Raw genomic sequence first — 23408 nt, forward strand, 5'->3', positions numbered from 1 at the left:
ATTGTGTTGTGGTGTATAGGGAGATGTCCATTGTGAGCATATCCCACATTCAGTTAGATAATTCAGAAAATCATCTGAAAGATATTCGCTACCTCGATCGGATCGAAGTGTCTTTATTTTCTTTCCTAATTGATTTTCTACTTCATTCTTGAAGCATTTGAATTTCTCAAAGGCTTCGGACTTGTGCCTCATCAAGTAGATATAACCATATCGGGTATGGTCGTCTATGAAGCTTATGAAGTATCTGAATCCTCCTCTTGTTTGGACTGACATAGGACCGCATACATCGGAATGTATTAATCCTAGAGTGTCTGATACACGCTCACCTTTATTGCTAAAGGGTGTCTTTGTCATTTTACCTTTTAAACATGCTTCGCATGTTTCCAATGATTAAGGATCAATTGAATTTATAAGCCCATCTTGATGTAGCTTAAGCATGCGTCTTTTGTTTATATGGCCTAAACGACAATGCCACAAGTAAGTTGAATTATCTAGCTTATGTCTTTTGGTATCAATTGCGAAAACAGAAATTTTGTCATCTAGCACATAAATCCCATTTTGTGATATTCCTGAAAAATAGAAAATCCCATCTCTATAAAAATCGCAATGTTTGTTCTTTATCGAAATATAGAACATACCAGATGTTGGAGTCCCGGCTTTTCCCTTTTTGAGGGTAGCTAGGTACACCAAATAGTTTCTTTTCCAATGCCCTTCTTCACCACAAAAGTGGCACTCTCCTTTGGGCTTCTTCACTTCCTTTCCCTTTGTTTCGGTGAGCATGGCCCCTTGCCCTTATTAGGATGGTTTGGATTGGGAGAGTTCCCTTTCCTCTTCTTTGATCCTTCAATAGTAAGGGTCGGTATCCCCTCGTTTTCTTTCATATTGGGCTCGACTGTCTCGAGCATATTTGCAAGCTCTTCAAGAGAGGTTTGCAAGCCACTCACTTGATAGTTCATGATGAACTGTGAGTAACTCTCGGGGAGGGACTGAAGAAGTAAGTTTTCACTTAGTTCATGATCCATCGCATCTCCAATACTAGAAAACTTGGTGATAAGGCTAATCATCTTGGCACAATGTGCCATTACAGATGTGCCCACCTGCATCTTGCATCTATATAACTGCTTTGTTATCTCGAAGCGTTCGTACCGAGTTTGATTCACAAACAACTCTTTCAGGTGCGCGACCATGGAATAGGCATCCATTTCTACATGTTGCCTTTTCAATTCCGGTGTCATTGATGCAAGTATGATGTCTCCCGCATGATCGTCATCAGCCTTATGCTTCAAGTATGCATAAAATTCTTAGTAGGGAGCACCATCCGCCGGGTAAGGGGGTATCGGTGTATCAAGTACATACCCTTTCTTATCGAACTTCAAAACAATTTTGAGGTTGCGATACCAGTCGGTGAAGTTTGAACCGTTCAACTTGTTATCGGTAAGTATATTTTGCAGATTGGTGTTAGTCATGATTTTAAGAGTGTTTTAATTTAAACTTGAGAGTGAGAAAGAGTAAACGTACGTTATTCATTTGCTTTAAAATACATCAATCTAAAATTATGGGCCTTTTGTTCATTTTAGATTGCTCCCACTATTTTGCCAAATTAATAGCCCTCCATATTAATTCGAAGAATTTCGCAAATCCTTTAGTGAGCTAGGATCCTAACTCCTGAGATTTCACCTTGAGTTTGCTCAACAAGCTAGTCTCATTTGTTAGGTAGATTCATGTAATCAATCACATCTTTGATGTGATTCCTAGGTTATTGGGTTACTAACCACATTAGTAACTAATATGCTATTCATATTAATCCCAACCATATTGCCCATTAGTTTATGACAACATGAGTTTGCTCATCCAATTATCATAATCTAATTTAAGTATTACCCCATATTCATGAAAAATGATTTTCGATAATTCAGGTGTTACCATAAGACCCCGAGCTTGAGTTTGCTCAATAACCTAAAGGCCCCCAGTTCTGCCGGCTGAATTATAATATTAGGGAGGGGCAACCGATTTAATAACTTGCTTATTTACTTAACTTTTAATTAATGAGGGATTTTTATTTTAAGTCTCATAATCTAACTTAGTCTTGATTTGCTTTAGCATACATCAGACACATACATTGGTGTTATGGACATATCATCTAAATTATTCCGTCGAGCCAGAGACGGAATAAAAGGCCAAACCTAGGGAAATACTAACTATTACATATTTCTCTTTAGGTCATCCGTCTTCTCCATGGCGCCTTGAAATTACATATTAATTTCTATTCTACTAAAGAAAACTTCAATTAAATTGAAGGGAATTAGATGAGAGGAGAAATTACAATAGATAGTAGAAAGGCAGGACTCGCAAGCCCTATTTCAAAAATACCAAAAGACTAAAAGAGGGTCCAAATATGTCCATAACTCCAAACATGCATAGACTCAATTAAATAAATTTAATTGGTTGATTACATAAATACTTTATGTAATATTTAGGTTTATCACATTAACACATCAAATTAACTTTCATCCAATTTTACTTCTAACAGTTTCGTATCTTCTATATTAACCTTTTAGATTAATACAACTATACAAAACTTTAATTATGCATGTCCCAATTATTTTGATTTCAATTCATTTAATACTTTTGATTTACAAATAGGTAAAACAAACTTTTAAATAAACTTTTCATTCGATAATCAAAACATAAAACTATTAATTTCTGAAACATATATATATATATATATATATACAAATATATTTAAAAACTGATTTTAAAACGATTTAAAAATAAGTGGGTCTCGGGCCGGGCCCGAGGACGCGGCTGGCCTGCCGCCGCACGGTTGCGCCGTGAGGCGCGACCCGAGCTGCTGTCCAATTTTTTTTATTATTATTATTATTTAAAAAAAATTATATATATATATATATATATCAGTTTTAAAACGGTTTTAAAACGATTTTCAGAAAATAAGAAAACCTATTATAGATTTTCCGTTTTATCTTTAGAATCAATAAAATTAACTTTTATTAATCTAACTATAAAACTAATAGATTTTGTTATAATGATTATCAACCGAAATAATTAGGAACATATGCATAAACTATTTTAATTAACAATTAATTAAAACTTATTTATCTTTAGAACTAATTAATCAAAACAGTTTTGTTAATTAACCTAACTATAAATATTTATTCAACCTGATTGAAAAACTTCTAAATTTTCATATATGAAATAACGGATTTAACGCAAGCTCTGATACCACTGAAGGAAAATAGGTTAACGTATAGCAGCGGAAATATAAAAATTTTAACCTATTTCCATTAACCCAAGATCCGTTAATCATTATTTCATACAAAGAGGGATAAAAGAAATACATTTCTGAAGTTCTATCTACCGTTGCAAACAAAGTGCCCACAACTCTTACTTCGAGTTCCCGAGCACAAAATAAAACAATTGAAGATCAAGTTAGAATCAACCGTTTATAACAACCAAAATAGATTGTCTCTAATTAATCAACACAAGATCAAGGATAAAGAGAAAGAGATGAAAATCAATCGAACGGAAGGAAGCGGTAGATAATCTCATCCTTGATCAGGGGGGTCGAAATTCTCTCTCTTGGTATGCTTAGGATATTTCAAAAATTGCATAAGGAGGTATTTATATCCTCTTGTATCTAAACCCTAGTTAGATAGAATTAGGTTACTGAATAAGAATTTAATTCAGAATATAATTCTTATTTATTATCTATAATTATATCTTAAATATAAAGATAATATTAGTAACCTTATAGGATAATAATAGGAGTAATATAATCTAATTAAAACTCCTAACTTATTTATCCTTTAATTAATTTAATTCATAATCCTAATCTAATTAGAATTGATAAAATCAAATTAATTATTTATGTATCCTATATACATAAAAATCGCCCCCCTCCTTAACTGGGCCTTATTGGGCTCAGTTGGGCTTCAATCAATTAATTAACATCTGTTTCTCTTTTGGGTTCCAAGTCTTATGTGTGACCCATTAGGTTCTTATTGCTTCTAGCCGTATGCAACTATTAAATTAATTTTCAAAGAATTATATTTAATCTTTGCATAACGGAATGAGTACGCAAAATGTGATTGGCAAATCCAAAACATTCCCCCAGAGCTATAAGAAGACAGGTTGATTATGTCGTTGACCTTTCCGTATTAGTTACAGTATAATTCGATCCTTTATCAACTACATCCTTGAACTGAATCTTATGACTATGGATAATGCCAAGTCACATATAGCGAGACGTTCATTTTACTTGTACAGGTCGAGTCAACTCCAATTAGATAGGTTAAGAGAAATCTGCATTTCAATCTTAAGCTATCACCTTGCAAGGATTTAGAGTCAAGTCTTCCACAAGCGATCCATGGACATATCTCCCATTTATCGGGAGTGATAAATGCTCAATCCAATGTGTAACTATCCTGCAATTACTTCCTGTGATACCCAACGTCTACCGTTCACACCCCAAAGTCATCTCTGTTAAAGATCGTGTTACAACAGGATCAAAGCGTCACATTCCGTAATCCAGAATTACTAATTAACATTCCTTTGAGTCTGAGGATTACTTATACCTATTAATACCAATGAGATAAACATGTGACAAGGATGAATCTACCCATCCTGTTATCTCAAGTCGGGTCCCCAATCCTAATGAACTACTTTTCATTGGATCCACGTAACTGTCCAGATATCTGTATATATGAAGCTTGTGAGATCAGCTTTCTCTCGCGATAGAAGACATTGTTACCTGCAAGTCTCAGCATTGATATGTCAATCCTAAACATATTACTTGACTTGGGGTGGTTTTAAGTTTATTAGTTTATTATAAAGTTTCGTCTCACTTCATGCTTGTATGAACACTTTATAATCACTTTAAACAAACTTACGGATTTCCTTTTATTAGACTTTATTTAGTTCTTAAAAAGGGATTGCCTTTATATAGTTATGAAAACATATATCTCATTAAAACAAACGATATAAAGAACACTTCATTTACTTTAAGTTTGTATCCTAGAACAATTGTCTATAGGACACTAAACCCCAACAGTTAAGGTTTCTATTACATAATATTACTAATACAATCAGAATGGTAATAGTACTAAAGTGCCTTAAAATCTATACTTAGATGTTTTGTGAGAAGTAATGAAGTCTGCCAGTCATATTACGTGCTTATTACTTCACTGTCACACAATTAGTTAGCTAACTAGGTGGGTATATTCAATGATTTGGAGTTTTGATAAATGTAATCACATGCACATGTCTCAGAAAGGAGGCGATATAGTGCCGTTTTGCTCTAATTTGAGCTTGTACGGTGTCCTGAAACTGGAGCCGATAGCAGTACCGTGTTGTTAAAATAATTATTATGAGATTACAAGGTTACATGTCCTGAAACTGGAGGCGAGAGCGTATACCTATGTTGGAATATTGTTAACCATGAAATCGTTGGATATATTTCATTTAGCTCGGCCCTTAAAAGCAAACATAATCAATTATAGTTTTGTTGTTTTAAGTAAATCGAGTCATGTACGAGATGCTATGTTTATATTTTATTCTTGATTGATTTATTGTTCGATTTTTTTATTAATTAAATGTAAGATACATGAAATTAATTGTATATACGTGTATGTATATATTTATGTATATAAATATAGGTAATTATGTTTATTGAGTAAGCCTCTCACCCCTTGACATATTTTTTAGGGTAGGTTCAGAGATTCTCCTATTTTGCTAGATTTTCAGATTTATTCCGCATTCAGATCGGCCAGTTCAGCGCATCATTCCCATCAGCGTTTTCCTAGACATTTTTAGGATTTATTATATTTGGTTGGATTGTTTTACTAGTAATTGATTAAATGGTTTTGTCTTGGTTCTTTGATTATGGTTTTTTTATAGATATTATTTATTATGGGGAATTTATTGGTTAAAATCGATGTTTGTGCGTAACTATGATAAATGCCTAGTCTTCTGTGTGTTTTAATGTGACCCATGAAGGGGGTTACATATATAATAGATTGATGGAGATTTTTTTTTTGATAAAAGTGTCAAATATCATTCCATTAGATTAAAAAATACAAATACAGCACGAAAACTATGAGGAATAAAACCCCATACCCATACAAGCTAAAGCAAGTACAAGATTGACAAAGAGAAGAAAAACGACTACAAAGAGCGATAAAAACCAGAAAAGGTACAAACACAACAAATATATAAATCATATCCTTCTCGCAAGTTGAATCCCGTTGAAAAACCATTATAGTCCAGCCTTCTTCATTTAAGCTCTTCTGGACAATTCAGATCCAAGTCCTTTCTATTTTTGCAACCACGCAGATCTATAGATCTACGGATAAGATGAAACTTTTCCGTTCTTGCTAAGACCAAAAAAAGAATAAATGAAAGAAGTACAACTAACAGAGGTAGATTTGACGGAAAAAAAGTTCAATAAGGGATATAAACTTCAAAACCAACAAGAAAAGTAAATCTGAAGCTAACTAAATGTAAAACATTGATGGAGGAAAAATGAAGAGTGCTTACTCATTCCCCCTCTAACTGAACCTGATTAGAAGAGTAGAACAAACAATAAGACGACAACAGTGGTGACACGTTGAATTAGAAGAAGAAGAAAAGATAGGGAGCTCAGAAAAGGAAGAAAAGATAGAGAGAAGGAGCTCTCTCTCACTCTTCGATAGAGAGAAGGAGCATTATTGATGTTCAATGGATGGAGTTTTGAATAACAAGAAATATATTATTGTATTCTATTACAATTTTGATTAGAAAAATGGTATATTACATCCCTGAAAGAATAATAAAGAATGTATTATGTAAATTAAAAAATTTGTGAATATTTTGCATCATACATTAAAGATGCGTGTAATAAATAAAATATTAAAAATACTTAATAGCGAATGTTAAAACAAAATAGGAAAGTTTGTTAAAATTTATCATACGCTATCCAACAAGAATTATGTGGAAAATTATATATTTAATAAATTGATGAATTTTTCTCTAACAAAAACCTAATTTTCAATATTTTTTTTTATATATAATACAACTATAATTTTTTTTAGAAAAACTTATTGGAAAGTATAATCAAACATAAATAAAATAAATTATATATATTATATATTTTTGTGTTAGAGTTAAATATTAATAAATAACTATTTCGCTTATTTAAAGACTTCATCCCATTTTCTACCAAAAAAAAAAAAAAGACTTCATCCCATATATGTAATTTTTTTTTAGTAATCCATGCATGGGATTAATATTGATTAAGGACTTGGAACGTTAAATCAAAAGCTTGATATACTAGGAGTGCTTTACAAAGTGTTTTGTAAGTTTTTTAAACTTGTTTAAAATTATCTATCAATAATATGATTTGTTTAAAGTGATTTACCAATCTTCTAAACTTATATATAATTGATTCAAATAAAAATGATGTACAAATTATTCAAGATCTTTTTTGTTCTGCAAAGTTAATTAAGTTTTACGTTAATGATGTATTAAGCTAAATCAAAAGTTAAGATAAAGCTAGAAAGCTTAGCCGCTAATAATGTCATGTTTCTTTTGAAAATCGTAAAGGGAAACCGATTTGGGCTAACTGAAAATAACTGTTTTAAGGGCTAAGGTTATTATATTTTATAAAAAATTATATATTTTTTTACTCATTCACAGGGGAAAAAAATTAATAATAGAAAAAGATAAATTCCTTAATAGTATGTATCAGGCAGACAGGCATATGCTTTTCTCCAAGCAGCCGCAGATTCTGTTTCTTTCCCTTCTCAATCTCAACACTTTACTCACACAGTTACGCTACTGCTCTTCCTCTCTCACAGTTTGTTCTTCTACTTTGGCGCGTTTTACTCGGAAATCGGATTCCTTTTCAAAATTATAGGGTTTTCTCTTTACACACTTTCTCCTTGATCTCTCTCTATCACAAATGGACTCCTTACAAAGTCGAGTAGAATCATGGATCAGGGATCAGAAAGCTAAGATCCTCAAGGTTTCTTGGGGGCCACTTCGATGGAGAATGAGATGGCCTCCTTGGATTAACAACAACGACAGAGAACAAAGGAAGAAGATGCATCAAGAGTATGAGCGTAGGAGGAAGCAGCTTCACGATCTCTGTCTTGCCCTCAAGGCTGAGTCTATCTCCGACTTGCAGGATATTCTCTGTTGCATGGTTCTCTCCGAATGTGTTTATAAGGTATTCTTAGTTTGGGATACTTTTACTTCCTGATGTTAGATTGTGTTTTAAGGAAATGAATTACGGCCTTACAATTACTGATAATCACTTCGACATTGTCAATTTCATTACTGACTGACTGATACATTGAATGCTAGTTTTGCCATGAGTTACTAGTTTAATTTGATTATAGAGTGTGTATGGTGGCATCAATCCGTGTCTGATTCTTGGAAGAAGGCTGTTTGAAGTTGTAATATTTTGGTGTGTTTGTTTGAGTTGCATATCAGTGGATTTGTGTTGAGAATTGAAGACATGATAAAACTGAGAAGAAGAATTGGAGATTCAAGAGAGAGAAAACTTAACTGATTTCATTCATGAAAACGCAATGTTTATATTTCATAGAATATAATCCTTTGTGCTAACGGACTCTTAACGTATTCAAAACCAAGACGCATAACTAATGCTCAAAACAACAATGCAACATTTAATCTCATAACAAGAATATACTATTCAACCTTGAAAGCTTAATTACCAAAAAACTTCCAAAGCTTTGCAAACTTTCACTTTGATATTACTTCTAGCTATCTAAAAAAGCTAATTTAAAAATCCAAAATCCTGAGCACTATTATAATTTTTAAAGAATTCCTTTACATCACATTGCTATTAATTTACCAATTTTATTCACATATAGTTTATATATTTTCAATGCTAAGTCATTAATTCATAAAATATATAAATAAAATGGCTGAAATTGAGAAAGAAGATAAAAGGTTTGGCTTTTCCTGTCAGCTAGGCCATACTAATAATTCTTTTGGGAGATGGCTAATTCCATAGAAACTTGGATTTCTTAGGTACTTGATAGACAGAATTGAAAGAATTGGTTAAAATTGAAAAAGAATGCGAGCTTCAGATTTTTGTTTTTTTATTTATTCATTTTTGTTTGAGGTCATTTGTCCACACTTCAGGTTATTGGTTGTTCTTCCAAATGCTCTTTGTGATCAGTTGAGTTTGACTGGGTTTGGCAGTCCCATGTAAAACATCAAATGATGATAGCTACTGTGTTAATGCAATGACCTGCCTGCATCTTTCTTTTTTACTGTATTCACCATTCTGTTTGTAGAATAGTAGAATATTTCCATTTGTTTATTTTATTTTTGCTCCATGACATGGCAGAGACCTGCTATTGAGGTGGTTCGGTCTGTCAACAAATTTAAGACTGACTTTGGAGGACATGTTATTTCCTTGGAGCGTGTCCAACCTTCTTCAGATCATGTTCCTCACAGGTCTTCTTTACAACCTTTATCGAGTACACTAATTTACCCTTCATCAACTCTTTTCCTATTTTATATGATATGCACGCATTCTTATATATATATATATATATATATATATTTTGAACTTTGAAGTGATGCAACTAGCTGTTTTCCTATTAGAGAAGTTCCACTTCCTGTCATCATCATCCCCATTCGTTTACAATATGGAACGTTAGTGTTTCCTTTTTATATTGTAGCTTGTTTGCTGTGTTGTCTCTCACATTCTTATTATGTTCCATATCCAGTTGTGATCATGTGGGTATGGTCTTTGAAGCTGTCTTTTGAAGTCTCTATATATAGCATTAGAAGCATAAAGGAAACTAAATGCAGGAGTATATATTATGGTCTGATGGTGGGATATCAATGAAATTTCCCCTTTTATATTTTACATGCATTGTATCAATATATTTTTGTTTTTAAAGACTTCACATGTTATTTCACCTTTTTTTCCATATTATAATATGGCTTACTTGTATGTCTTTCCCCTGCTGAAGGTATTTATTGGCAGAAGCAGGTGACACGTTATTTGCTTCTTTTATTGGGACAAAGCAGTACAAGTAAGTATTTTCAATATCCAGAAATACACTTTCTACAGTATTTATAACCGACAAAAGTGATTCTTTTCTCTTTTCAATCTAATTTTATTATCAGGGATGTTGTGACCGATGTAAATATACTCCAAGGTGCAGTATTTCACGAGGATGGCATGGAGGGTATTGTCCCGATGGAAAATGTTGAACCTGGGCCAGCTGAAAGCCAAAAGGGAAATGTGGATAATCCACGTAATCCCCTTGAATCAAAGTCCAAACAACTAAAAGATCAGCCTAAGCCTGCTGCTCATCGAGTAAGATAGTTGTCAGCCATTTCTGCTATCCACTGGATGTGCTTTTCATATGTGGATGGACCCTGAGGCTATGTTGATAGATCATAGTTTGTATATATTTGCGCATATATTTCTCGTGTTTCACTTCTAATTTTTTATATTTACCCCAGGGTTTCTTAGCTCGTGCTAAAGGGATACCTGCTTTGGAGTTGTACAGACTTGCTCAGAAGAAGAACCGGAAACTCGTATTATGTGGACATTCACTTGGTGGTGCAGTAAGTCTGATTAGCATCCTTAACTTTTACTGAATGCTCTATTTTTTAGTTTTAAAAATTGTATTTCTCCCTTTTGCAGGTAGCTGCTTTAGCTACTCTTGCCATTCTGAGGGTTATTGCTGCATCCTCCCCATCAAAAGAAAATGAAAAGATTCAGGTTAAATGCATAACATTTTCCCAGCCCCCTGTTGGGAATGCGGCGTTGAGGGAGTATGTCTTGTTTCACCCTTATTTCCTAGATGAACAAGAAAGTTGAAATACCTAACCAGTCTTATCTTTTCTGAAATGTTGAGACCACTTACTATATTATTCTTGTTTCTGTGCCTTCTCGTTAGTTATGTCCATGAAAAAGGCTGGCAGCACCATTTTAAGAGCTATTGTATTCCTGAAGATTTGGTGCCCCGTATCCTATCTCCTGCTTACTTTCATCATTATAATGCTCAACCTCCTCCAACACGTGCTGAGGTTGAAACTGCTAGTCAATCAGTGTTGAAACATCAGCAAGTGCTGGAAAAATCAAAGGAACAGAAGGCAAAGGTTAATGAGGGGGAGCAGTTGGTTATAGGTTTAGGTCCCATACAGACTTCTTTGTGGAGACTTTCAAGGCTTGTTCCTTTAGAAGGTCTTAAAAGGCAATTTTCTGAATACAGAAGAAAAGAAGTTGATCCTGTAGAGACACCTGCGACTAATTATTCTGCTGTGAGATCTTCAATGGAGGATGTAGGAGCTGAACCTCAGTCTCTTGAAATCCAAGAGGATTCTGATGGTGTATCTCTTAAACCATTGTCTAACATCAATGATGGGCTACTAGATGAAGTAATGGCTGGAAAATCAGCTGAAAAAGGCAACAGTACAAGTGGAGGTAGAAACAACTGGCGCAGAGTACCATATTTACCTTCATATGTTCCATTTGGTCAGGTAAGAAGATGACTGCAGAATGAGTACGATACTCTTTTTATTTCATTGTCATATTAGCTAACATGTTATGATGTTGACATGCTTAAGACTAGAAAAGTGGTTGAAAGATGTCCCCTAGTTGTTAATTGCACAAGCTGTATAGCGTTCATAGGTTACTGAAGAATAGACATGCTTGATGGATATAAAGCACATGTATATAAAGAATGTGCATAAAACATATGTGAAGCATCCAAAATTCATGAGAAAATGTTGACACTTCAAAGAAATAACTACTGTGACTAGTTTGACAAAGTCATTCTCAAAGGACCATTTAGTTGCTAAGTATAGTTTAACTCAAACACAAACTATGATAAAACAAAACTCCAAATTCTATTCTCCATGCAGTTCTCAAGAACTTCATTCTTTTTCTTTCTTTTGGTTTAAGGCCTTAAATATGCTTTTGTTTTCTTGACGCATCTCCTCAGAGGTAGTCTTGTTCTCGTATGTAATATTTGGTTATGTACCTGCAAGGTTAAAGTAGCTTTTGTGCTTCACCGACGAATGCAAGTAAGACATCCACATAAATTTGCCCATCCGTTTCATAATCAATATAATAATTCTTTTACTACTTGTATCCATCCAAAAATCTATTAACAGTGTTTGGATACTGACAAAAACTTTAAGAATTTTTTTAATTGTAAACATAATCATTAAAAAAGTTGCATGAAGTTTCTTTTTTTTTTTTTTTTTTTTTTTATCTATAATAAATTGTAATTCTTTTGGTGAATTTATAAATCAATGTAGATTTATAGAAAATTTTCTTTTCTTTTATTTATTAGGTATTGTCTATGTTGCATGGATACTCCTCTTCAGTATTGTTTCTGTGTTTCGTATCCATTTTGGGAAACAGAAACTCCCGGAAACCAGTACAACATTTTTCTGGGCGCGTTTCTGTAAATATTGAAAATAGGAAACGTGTTTCTGGTTCAGGAAACCTTTTTGGTCGGCAAACCAAACACAATCCTTCCAATTCTGACTATGATTCTAGCTAATTGAAACTTCCTCTTTAGCTAGAACTTCTTAATTGATGATAATTTTTATTCCACACAATTTCTAATTATTTCTATTTTATGCTCATTTTTGTAATCATCTGTAGAGTATAAATACCAATTATTATTATTATTATTATTATTATACTTTTTATATTTACAAATAGGTCCCTATATGTTTAATATTTCGCGTTTCCCCATGTTTTCGCTTCCTATGTTTTTTAGAAATAACGTTCTGTGGTTTCCGTTTCCATGCAACATAGGGTAATGTTAATGTATATAAATGATGATTTATATAACCCATGAAATATTGGTTAGCTGATATAAATATATCAAACTTGTAATTTTACCTCAAGCCTACCTGTTTTTCTTTTTTTTTTGAATGCCCAAACAAAGTATATCTGACTAGTAGGGTTGGATACCCTGACATATCCTACCTATTGTCACCCGTAGTCAAATGTAATAGTAAGGAGAGGGACATGGCACATGTTGCAGTTGTCATTGAAGCATGAAATCAATATGATACTCCCATTTAAGTAGATTTTGTGTAATATACTTTTATTTAATATTTTCTTGAGACAAAGTAAAACATCCAACAGTAGAAAAAAGGGGGAGATGCAAAAATGAACATCTGAGCCCAAAAGCCACGTGCATGGGAATCACTGGAAGGGTTGTACCTTTAAAGTGGAGCTTGGCATGAAACCACACAGAGTGAATGATCTTTGGTCTTGTGTGTCTAGAGTCGCCTCTTTGACAATAATGCAACTCACTGTTGATTTATTTCTAGTTGCTGTTTTCTCTCCTCTTTTTATTCCATAATCTCTTGTTAGTAGAAATATTTCGATAAATACTCGAGGGATTATCATCTAATGAGAGCATTTTCATAATTTTGAATGATTTAAAAGCTAAGCAATATTTTTTTCTTGCTTGGTTTACATTCTTATAGGACAATTGGAAGTTAGTATCTCAGAACAGTTATCTTTTTTGTTGTGGGATAATCTTATGACCTGCAATCTTTGTTACTTATTGTTAGTACCTCCAATTGAGGAGTAAGAAGTTGTAGGTCCATGTGATAGGAGCATACTCTGATGTAGCACCTTGAATCTTGGTGAAATCACTTACAACCATATTAACTTGCTGATAAGGATATTTTTGGCTTTTTCATTTGCACATATGCTACTTGTAAGTACTTCATTTGACTTGGTTCTCTTGCACATGCTATTTGTGATTCTTAGTTGACTTAACTTTGTTCAGTTGGGATATTAAGGGGGTGTTTGTTTCAGTTTTTCAGAGCATCTCTTAGCGTTTCACTCCAAACCGCAGGAATATAGTGTTTGGTTAGGTTTATACAACAACTTTTAGCTTTTTTGATAGAAACTAAAGCATTTTGAAGCTTTCCATGAATAACTGTTTGTATTTATTTGATGTTGACAAAATTATTATTTCCACAAAACACATTTCTTCTTTAACATTATTCCATTTCTATAATATTATTGCCGACCTTGTCCTTTCGTTCAATGAATTATTATTTTTAATATTTATTTAGATAGTTTTTATTAATTTAGATAATTTTTATTAATTTGTGTATTACAATTTTTATTTTTATAATTTATTTGTTGATTAATTTAAAACATGTCCATATTGGACATTTACATGCTAACCTAAAAAGTTAATCACAATTTTACCAAACGCTAATAATTAATCAACTAATAACAAACAGCTACCAACAACAACAACAACAACAAACTGCTAATTGCAATAACAAACAGCTAACAGCAACAGCAACAACTGAACCAAACAGGCCCTAACTGTTCTTCCTAAACCCTTCACCCTTCTTTCCCACCATCCCCTCCAACAGGATGACATCAATTTATGTTTCCTTATGTTATGTTATTTTGAACATAATGTATTTCTGAACTTGTTGTATTATGGTAGTGATATTTTGCTTCTGACACAGTTGTACCTATTGGAGAATTCTTCTGTGGAGTTATTATCAGGTGCAGAGTACTTAAAAAAGACGTCGGTAAGAGTTTCCTTCGTTATCTGGTTCTGTTTGTTATGGAATTTTAAACATACTGTCCTGGAGACAATGCATGATTCACTTTAGCCTTGCATCTTTTTCTGAGATCTCTCATTTTGTTTGCTTTCTTCTGGCAAAGACATTTTCAGGTCCGATCTGTGATTGCTGAATTAAGGGAACTCTTTCAGTCACATTCAATGAGATCTTATCGGTCTCGATTTCAGAGGTAATATATTGTTGTCAATAGAACTTTATGCTTTGCTTATTCTTATTGCTATCATTCTGCAATTAATTAGATGTAAACTTCTCTATTCCGTGGGCATGGTCACATCAGCTGGATGTCTAGTTATATTCATGCAAGCTGCTGAAGTAAGTGAACCCGCCTAATGGTTGAGAGACTTTTCAACCTTAGGTAATTGGTATAGCATCGAACTTTTATACTAATGAAACCCAGACAGTTCTCCCATACTCATGGTTGCTGAGTTGCACACAGTTTCTAATGGGTCAAACATATTTTGTTCATATTACTTTGGCAATTGAACTTCAATATAGTCTGAAAGCCATGCCAATTTTTCGATTATGATTTTGCTGGATTTTGGTCACTAAACTAGCATGTCATCTATGGTTTAAAAGAAGACATTTCTCATTCCAATAAAATCTAGTGAAAAACGTTATTGGATAGTTGAGCTGCCAATTTTGGCAGAAAGTGGAAACTGTTGGATTTTAGACTTTAAATGACAAACAAAGTGCCAATTTGGTAACCATAATGGATTGTTGTCAAGAACTTCACAATGTTTTGGTGAGTTGTGAAATGCGGATTAGATTGAAGTTTGATGACTTAATTAATAGATCTGTCATATCGTTCGAGTTTGATTGGTGATTGTATTCATTTGTTATATGATTTAGTTGATTGTTCTATTTCATTTGTAAAACGCTCAGCGAATAGGGCTGCCCATGCACTTGCTAGAGCAGTCGTATCTGTGTCTGTGCGGGGAGAGTGGCAAACGTCGCCTCCGTTTCTTACTGATGTTCTTGTTTCTGATATTGGTTAATAAAGTCTATTCTTTCAAAAAATAAATAAATAATAGAAACTGAAACTCTGTGATCAGATCAAAACTCCATCCAATTTTTTTAATGACCAGAGGTCTAATAATTCTAATTTAGTATGGAACTTTTGGACTTTTACACCCTTTAATCTACCAAGACAACGATCTACCTGGTTATGGTATTTTAAAATGCAAAATATACCCCATGTTATAAAGCTAAAGTTGAATACTAAATCCTAAGTTCTACTCCTCATAAAAAATCTCCAAATTCATCGGTCATCATTATCACACGAGTTCATCCTACTATAGTTTTATCTCTGTTAATAAGACTCTGTCACTTCCTCTTCTAATTAATTCAAACGTGTACTATCTCTTCCTCTTTTAATATTTGTTTTTTTTGCTTATTTGGGACCCTCGGATGAGATCACAAAATGTGTATAACATATTCCAACTTAAAAAACCCCTAAAAACTGCACCTATGTCACCATAGCGCTCCTCTGGCAACTGCACCTTGGCGCACAATGGCGCCCCTGGCAGCGCCGGGGAAGCTGCGCCCACCATTCTGGATGTCAAGGTGCTAAGGACGGCGCCTGGTGCGCCATGCGCTAAAGCCGCACCTTTAATAACTATACGAGTATCTAATAGAGAATCGAAACTCAAACTCACCCAAACTGATTAATAACACTAGAATGCACTCACAAACACACACAGATAATCTGATTAAATAATAATAGATGAAATATAGAATTCAGGGAATACAAAACAGAAAGAGATAAATGGATCAAGCAAGACTCAATCCTCTTCTCTACCCAAAAGGCAGAGCCCCTGCTAAAGCAGCCAAACAGAAATCATAGCAAAATGATTCAATACCCAAAACCTAATAAACAATTCCTATTTATACTCAGCCAATTACCCAAACTACCCTCTACTCACGCCTTCTAGAATCTTTCTAGTTTCTAAAAATGGACTAGGCCATTCTCCATCAGTATCACTTTTTTGTTAGATGAATGGTTACTAAGCAGAAAAATGCTAGAATTTTGGTATTTGGAAATATGATATGGAGTAAGAAATTATTCTGTATGGTCAATTACTTTGTCAGAACTTTGGGGTACTTGCATAGTTAAGGACTTTGAAGAAAAGGAACTATGATTTGGTTGTTGAGGAATAAAGCCAGAAATTGCTAGTTCCTAAATATTTTTTTTTAACAGAAACAGTAATTTAATCCCTAAAGAGTTAAAAGATGCGGGATTAAATGCTATTCTATCCAAAATGTGAATGAATGAAAAAGTATTTATCTTGGAAACAAGGGAATGAAGTCGACAACTATTTAATGCGTATTTGAGCAAGTAAGGATTCATGTGGCAGCATGGTAAAATTTTCCAGAGTTGTTTAATTATTTTCCCAAGAACAATGAAATAGTTGCTGGATGATTAAACATGACATGTTATTCCTTTCTTATGTGCAGAATCTATGACATATGCATGGGTGATGGTGGTTCATCTTTTCCAGGAATGGAGCAACTGCCTCAGTTTCCACATTTACGACAGTGGCTTGGCGTTGCAGTTGCAGATGCTGTAGAGCTTGCACAGATTGTAGAGTTGCCGGTTATTCGAACTGCTACTTCACTTGTTCCGCTTGGATGGAATGGTGTTCCTGGTGAGAAGAATGGAGAACCTTTAAAAGTTGATATCACTGGTTTTGGCCTGCACCTTTGTAACCTGGTTCATGCTCAAGTGAACGGTAACTGGTATATCTTCTCTCTGTTTATCCAATTTGTATTTTGATGCAATTAAGATATTTTAAGAATCTTTTAAGCATTTAATATGTTATGGCAGCTTGTACACCCTTTCTTCTGGTGCTGGATCTTTTTAGTGGGTGGAACCTAATTTCTCTAACCAAATTGACATGGTTTTATCCTGTGGTGGTGCATGTTTTCTCACAGTCATTTATGTTACTGTAACACTTCTGCTGAGTGGTGAACTTGATGATCCAGATTTAAATGTTTGCACCTGTGAAGCAATTCCATGTTATTCTATTTAAATGAAAAGCATCTGTTTGATACTTTTCAAGGAAAGTATGTTTTAATGATTCATATTTAAGTTTTTTGTTGTTCATTGGGTGACTTGTGGGGTTTGGCCTAGTTAAAAGGGAATAACACTTCCCCTCCCTATCAGCTCCTCTTACCAATGTATTCAATGTTTAGCTACCCAAGTAAACCCAAATATCTAGTACTTTAAAGGACTAGTTGCTGTATTCCTTTGGACAAGGGCATATGAAGCCGTGAACCTTGTGTGAGTTTTTCTGCTAAGGCATATATCAGTTAAAAAAAATTCTTATGGTTTTTTTGCTTCCAGGTGTGCAACTAGAGTGGAGTCATTTCCTCCAGCACCAAGCTACTCTTCAAGTCATGAAGTACAGCCAGAATTACAAAATATCAGGGTCTTAGTTGGAGCTCCTTTGAAACAACCACCAAAGTATCCGTTAATGGCAGATTCCATGATGCCTGTTTTTCCTTCTATTGATTCAAATGGAGATAACATCAATAGGGAGCATAACTTAGGACATGGAGAGAAAATCCTTTATGCTGAAGGTTTAAGTGATTTTTGCATTTTTTTCACTAGTGATTTTGCTACTGTCTCGAAAGAGGTCCATGTCAGAACTCGTAGAGTGCGCTTATTAGGCCTTGAGGTAAACTTGTCTTATCCAAATTCCTACCTACTCCTTCCCTTCTTTGTCTCTGTATTTTTCTTATTTGCATGCTGACTCGTGTGTAAACAGGGTGCTGGTAAAACTTCTCTATTCAAGGCAATAATGGGTGAGGGTAGACTTTCCACTATGAGAAATTTTGAAAATATGCACGTAGAGGCCAAGTCTCCCGAAGGCATTGCTGGTGGTGTATGCTACGTGGATTCAGATGGGGTAAATCTGCAGGTATATTTTTTCCTGTGTGAGTCTCTGTTTGTGTTGGAATGCTGATTTCGTTATGTATTTTCAGATCAAATTATTTCCCTTTCCACTGTAATTTGCTTAAGGCACCAATTCATGTCTTCTTCATCAAACTAGCAAATATCATCAATCTTTCTTACAACCTCCATATCATCATGTCCACGAAACCCAGAAAGCACTGGTGAATTAAACCACAGTTACTACTTTGCATCTTGATTCATCAGATGCCATCACCCATTTAAAAAAGTCTAAATCTGCATCGTGTAGTAGGTGATTTCTTTTCTGTAATTTGGTCAAATCAAAATGACGGGCATAATATAAAACAAAAAAGGCTGAAGATCATCCATATAAAGTAAAGATTCCTGGTTTCTCATTAATATTAGCATGGTAGTTGAATGGAGCTTGAAGTTGTAACAGAAAAAGAATATATGAATTTGTATGGTACATTCTTCACTTTTTATTGAAATAGTTAAGAATTATTTTGAAGTAAAAACACTTTCTTGAAATGGTTTTAATGCGTCAACCCAATGGTGTTTCCTTTTTCTGACAAGAAAATTAATTCAAACTGAAAATGACATTATGTTTGTCATATTTTTTTGGTGAGGTATTTAGCTTCTTTGTGTTTCCTTGTATTGCAGAATGTGAGTACTGAGGCTTCTCGTTTTAGGGATGAGCTGTGGATGGGGATTCGTGACCTTTGCAGGAAAACAGATTTGATTATTCTTGTGCATAACATGTCCCATAAGATTCCTCGAGTTAGTAGTACCAATGCATCACTGCAACAGCCAGTCCTTTCACTTCTTCTAGATGAGGCTAAAGCTCTTGGAATTCCTTGGGTTCTTGCTATAACAAATAAATTTTCTGTCAGCGCACACCAGCAAAAGGAAGCAATAGATGCTGTTTTGCAGGCATATCAGACGTCTCTAGGCTCAATAGAAGTTGTGAATTCCTGTCCTTATGTGATCCACGGTGCCAATGCAAGTGCTTCTTTGTCATTGGCTGCAAGTGAGAGAAATTCTGGTGGCATAATGGGTGCCCAAAATCTTATTTTTGCACCAATTAATCTTGTTCGGAGGCCATTTCAAAGGCGTGAGACCATTTTTCCAGTTGAGGGTGTCGCCTCACTTTGTCAGCTTGTCCATCGTGTACTACGGTGTCATGAAGAAGCCTCATTACAGGTAAAAACATGTCATTCAGTGTACTGTTGTTGACTTATTCTATGTCTTGCAGCAAATTGTCTAGAATGTGGAGTATAATACCATGATTTCACTAGTATGTCTGAGTTGTAAATTTTAGGGGTCACTTAATTTCAACTTCTCAAAAGGGATAAGGTGCAAAAATACCCCTAATGTTTACGCTTAGGAGCAATTTTACCCCTAACGTCTAAAATGGTGCAATTTTACCTTTGACATTGGCAGCCAAGAGCAATTTTACCCCTAAAGTTGACAAGTTGGGTCAATTTGAGAAATTATTCATCAAATTGTCTTCTCGATCATGAATCTTGTTATCCACATGTCATTTTATCACTCATTAGCAACAAATCACAAACATATGATTAAAAGTGAAAAAAAATACAGTATTTTGTATGAGTTGGACAAAAAAAATTCAAATATTTCGCCGAATTTAAAAATATTAATCTTCAATTCTATTATTAAATCACAAAAAATATGAAATCTTTTTTTAGAATCAACTTACGTGCAGAATAAGGAACAAAATATCTATGTTTTATAATAATGTCTGAAATTGTCCCAATTTGCCTACGTCAGGGGTAAAATTGCTCTTAGCTGCCAACATTAGAGGTAAAATTGCACAATTTTAGACGTTAAGGGTAAAATTACTCCTGCGATAGGGGTATTTTTGCACCTTATCCCCAAAAACAAATATGCTTGATTTGGGTTTGAATTTCAATAATGTTAATATTAAGGAATGTGCATAAAGGTTTGGCTTTTTGACCTGGATGCTAAGTAAGAAAGCTTTACTGCACGTTTAAAATTTGTCATGGAACCAATTGAACTAAAAGCTCGAGCTGATAGTTCAAGGTCCACTCCATATTAACAGGCTCATATTACCATGTCCTGCAATTTAATCAACAAATGGGGGCTGCCAGGAATCGAACCCTGGACCACTTGGTCATACCGGTTCTGATACCATGTCATGGAGCCAATTGAACTAAAAACTCGAGCTGATAGTTCAAGGTCCACTCCATATTAATATCTGACAAAATTAAAGTTACGGAGAAGTACAAAAAGAAATAGCGTAGCTTTGTACTTTTGTAAGTGGAGAAAATGATGTACTTCTGTTACAAAATGGACTCGGTGATTTACGCCGCAAATCAACCCCAATGATATCAATTTTGCTGATGTGACCTTAACTTAAGGACATCTCAATTGTCATATCAACAAACTCAAATGACATTTTTTAAGTTCTTTCTGCTGTCGTCGTAAATCACAGGACCCCTTTTACAACAAAAAAATATTCACATTACTCAACTTGCAAAATACATACAAAATGAGTTTCTTTTTCCCCCTTTAATTACTTACCTGTCAAAGTAAAACGATCGATTGGAATTGTATCAAAATTTTGCAATAACAATCTTGTTGAATTGCAAATAAGACTAGTAATCATTTAACGAAAAATTGAAGTTAATTTGTGATATTAAATTTTTTAGTGACAATTCTAATGACCGCTTGCTCAATTAGTAAAACTCGTCTAATAATTTGTAGGTTTACCATTCTAATATGAATGTTTAAATTGGGTTCACATGCTGTTGACACATGTATACACCCAACAAGCAAGAATTTCTGTTAACTTAAGCCTAAAATCCTTGAAGATCTGGATAATGAAGGAATGACTTTGTTTTTTTAATATGTTTTTAAATGAGTTATGCATATGTTTTCCCTGGAATATATGGACATTTAATTAAGCAAGTTGGACTGGAATGCACCCGTGCTATGCATTCTTATTATTGCGTGTCCTTTTCACTTTGAGTCATGCATTTTTGGGGCAGAAGGATCTTAATTAGACATCAGGGAATTAACGGATTTCGAAAACTGTTTGTATGCTGCAAAGTTATCTTATTCATTTAGTTACGCATCAGATTTTTCCTGTATCTATGTTGTGCAACATATATACAAACTGATTCTGTTGACCGTAATTCCTTACTTTTGGTTTAAAAACGGTAGGATAGCAAATCATTTGAGTTGTTTTTATTTCATCTCTCCTTACATAACAGGGGAGAGAGAGTTGGGTTTTTTTATTTGTCTTTGGAACGCATATCAACGAGTGGTATATGATGGATTCTAAATTACTTGAAACAGAGAAATTTTGGTAGATTTGATCTTTATTGATATGCTGATGGAGAATTAATGACATGTTTGATTGAAGGAACTAGCTAGAGATAGATTATTGGCAGAGGTGGTACGTGAACGTGCAATGGCAATAGATGCAAGGCAAGCAGCTCAAGCCAAGGCATCTTCCTTGACAGCTTCAGCTGTGGGTGCTTCTCTTGGGGCAGGTGTTGGCCTTGTTTTGGCTGTCGTCATGGGTGCTGCATCTGCTCTCCGTAAGCCTTGACTGGCTTTTTATATCTTCTCTCATCATATTCAATTTTTTTTTTTAATGTCCCAGTCCATTAGCTAGTGTAAGTTGTAATTTATCATAGGTCAAGGCAGTGATAGCAGATGACCGCCAATTTGTTTATTCTATTCGTGTAAATCCAATGCAATCCTTGTTAGAATTTCCCATATGTAGAGGAACTATGTAATATTACTCCATGACCATAACAGGCTGATTTTGATGCCAACACTTTGGAAGATGCACTATATATGTGAAGTTCTAAGAGCAAACATATAGCGAGGAGCCAAGTTAGTCCAAAATGATATTTCTAACCCAAGTTCCCTTGAACTTTTATTCATAACAGTCATGTGAATAAATATAGAGAGTTGAGTCTAGTCCCCTTTTGTCCAAAATTGAATTTATGAAAAATCCTTAAAGCTTTGTTCTTAAAGAGTTAAAATGAAGTGTAAAGCATCCCACATTGTCTAAATATCACTTTAAAGTGCTATTTACAAAAGTCCTCATACTTCTGGGTGTGCCCAAAGAGTACTTTTTTTTTTTTTTTTTTTGTGAAATTGTGAGGACCTACATGATGCTTTACCACCACACGTGCCGCTATCGTCCAATTGATCCGGGTTCGAGTGGTGTGGTGTAGACAATTTTTTTTTTTTGGTTTAATTAAATTTTTGAATATTTATTTTAATTAATTATTTTTTCTCAACATTTTTTTTTGTTAAATTGATTTGATTTATCAGAATATCACTATCTTGTTTTTTCTCCCACTTTTTGCTCTACTAGACTAGTAACTCAAAAACTCTTTTTTTCTAGCTATATATAGCTTTTGTATTTCATATTCTTTTACATGGAATTTTTTTCCTGCTTCATGCAAACGAAATTGAGCAATTATTGAGTGTATTTCTGACTAAGTTTGTACTGTGGAATACAAACTCTTATTTTCGTTGAGTGAGCTATTTTATCTTGGAAGAGACTAGATTATACGACTGTTTGCACTATCTGAAGGCAATTCTGCAAACGTCTTAAGGAGAGCGACTTCGTTCGCGACTCATTCCATTATTGTGTTCAGTAAATTTACATTTTTCTGTTTGTGCTTCAACAATCTTAAGACGATTCTCTACTGCTATGGCTACCGAACAAACCAATTGGTTGTCTGGTATCAACAAGCCATTTTGGTTCGAGGGGGCTCACTTCCGACGATGGAAACAAAAGATGTTCTACTTCACTACAAAGAAGGTTGTTTATGTTCTCACCACTGAGAAGTCTGTT

At 34.2% G+C, this 23408-nt stretch overlaps 1 protein-coding gene across 1 annotated transcript; it reads left to right on the forward strand.

Annotated features, from left to right (window-relative positions):
- Nucleotides 1–7742: 7742 nt before the first annotated feature.
- LOC136229175 (uncharacterized) lies at nucleotides 7743–22416 on the forward strand. Its single transcript, XM_066017766.1, has 14 exons — nucleotides 7743–8221; nucleotides 9374–9483; nucleotides 10008–10070; nucleotides 10165–10357; nucleotides 10507–10611; nucleotides 10691–10821; nucleotides 10947–11529; nucleotides 14515–14580; nucleotides 14727–14803; nucleotides 17089–17370; nucleotides 17978–18311; nucleotides 18402–18554; nucleotides 19208–19747; nucleotides 21954–22416. Exons 1-14 carry the CDS (start codon nucleotides 7955–7957, stop codon nucleotides 22140–22142), a joined length of 3093 nt encoding a protein of 1030 aa, XP_065873838.1. The 5' UTR covers nucleotides 7743–7954; the 3' UTR covers nucleotides 22143–22416.
- The last annotated feature ends 992 nt before the right edge of the window (nucleotides 22417–23408 follow it).

This window comes from Euphorbia lathyris, chromosome 5, assembly GCF_963576675.1.
Source record: "Euphorbia lathyris chromosome 5, ddEupLath1.1, whole genome shotgun sequence".
In the NCBI taxonomy this organism is placed as follows: Eukaryota; Viridiplantae; Streptophyta; class Magnoliopsida; order Malpighiales; family Euphorbiaceae; genus Euphorbia; species Euphorbia lathyris.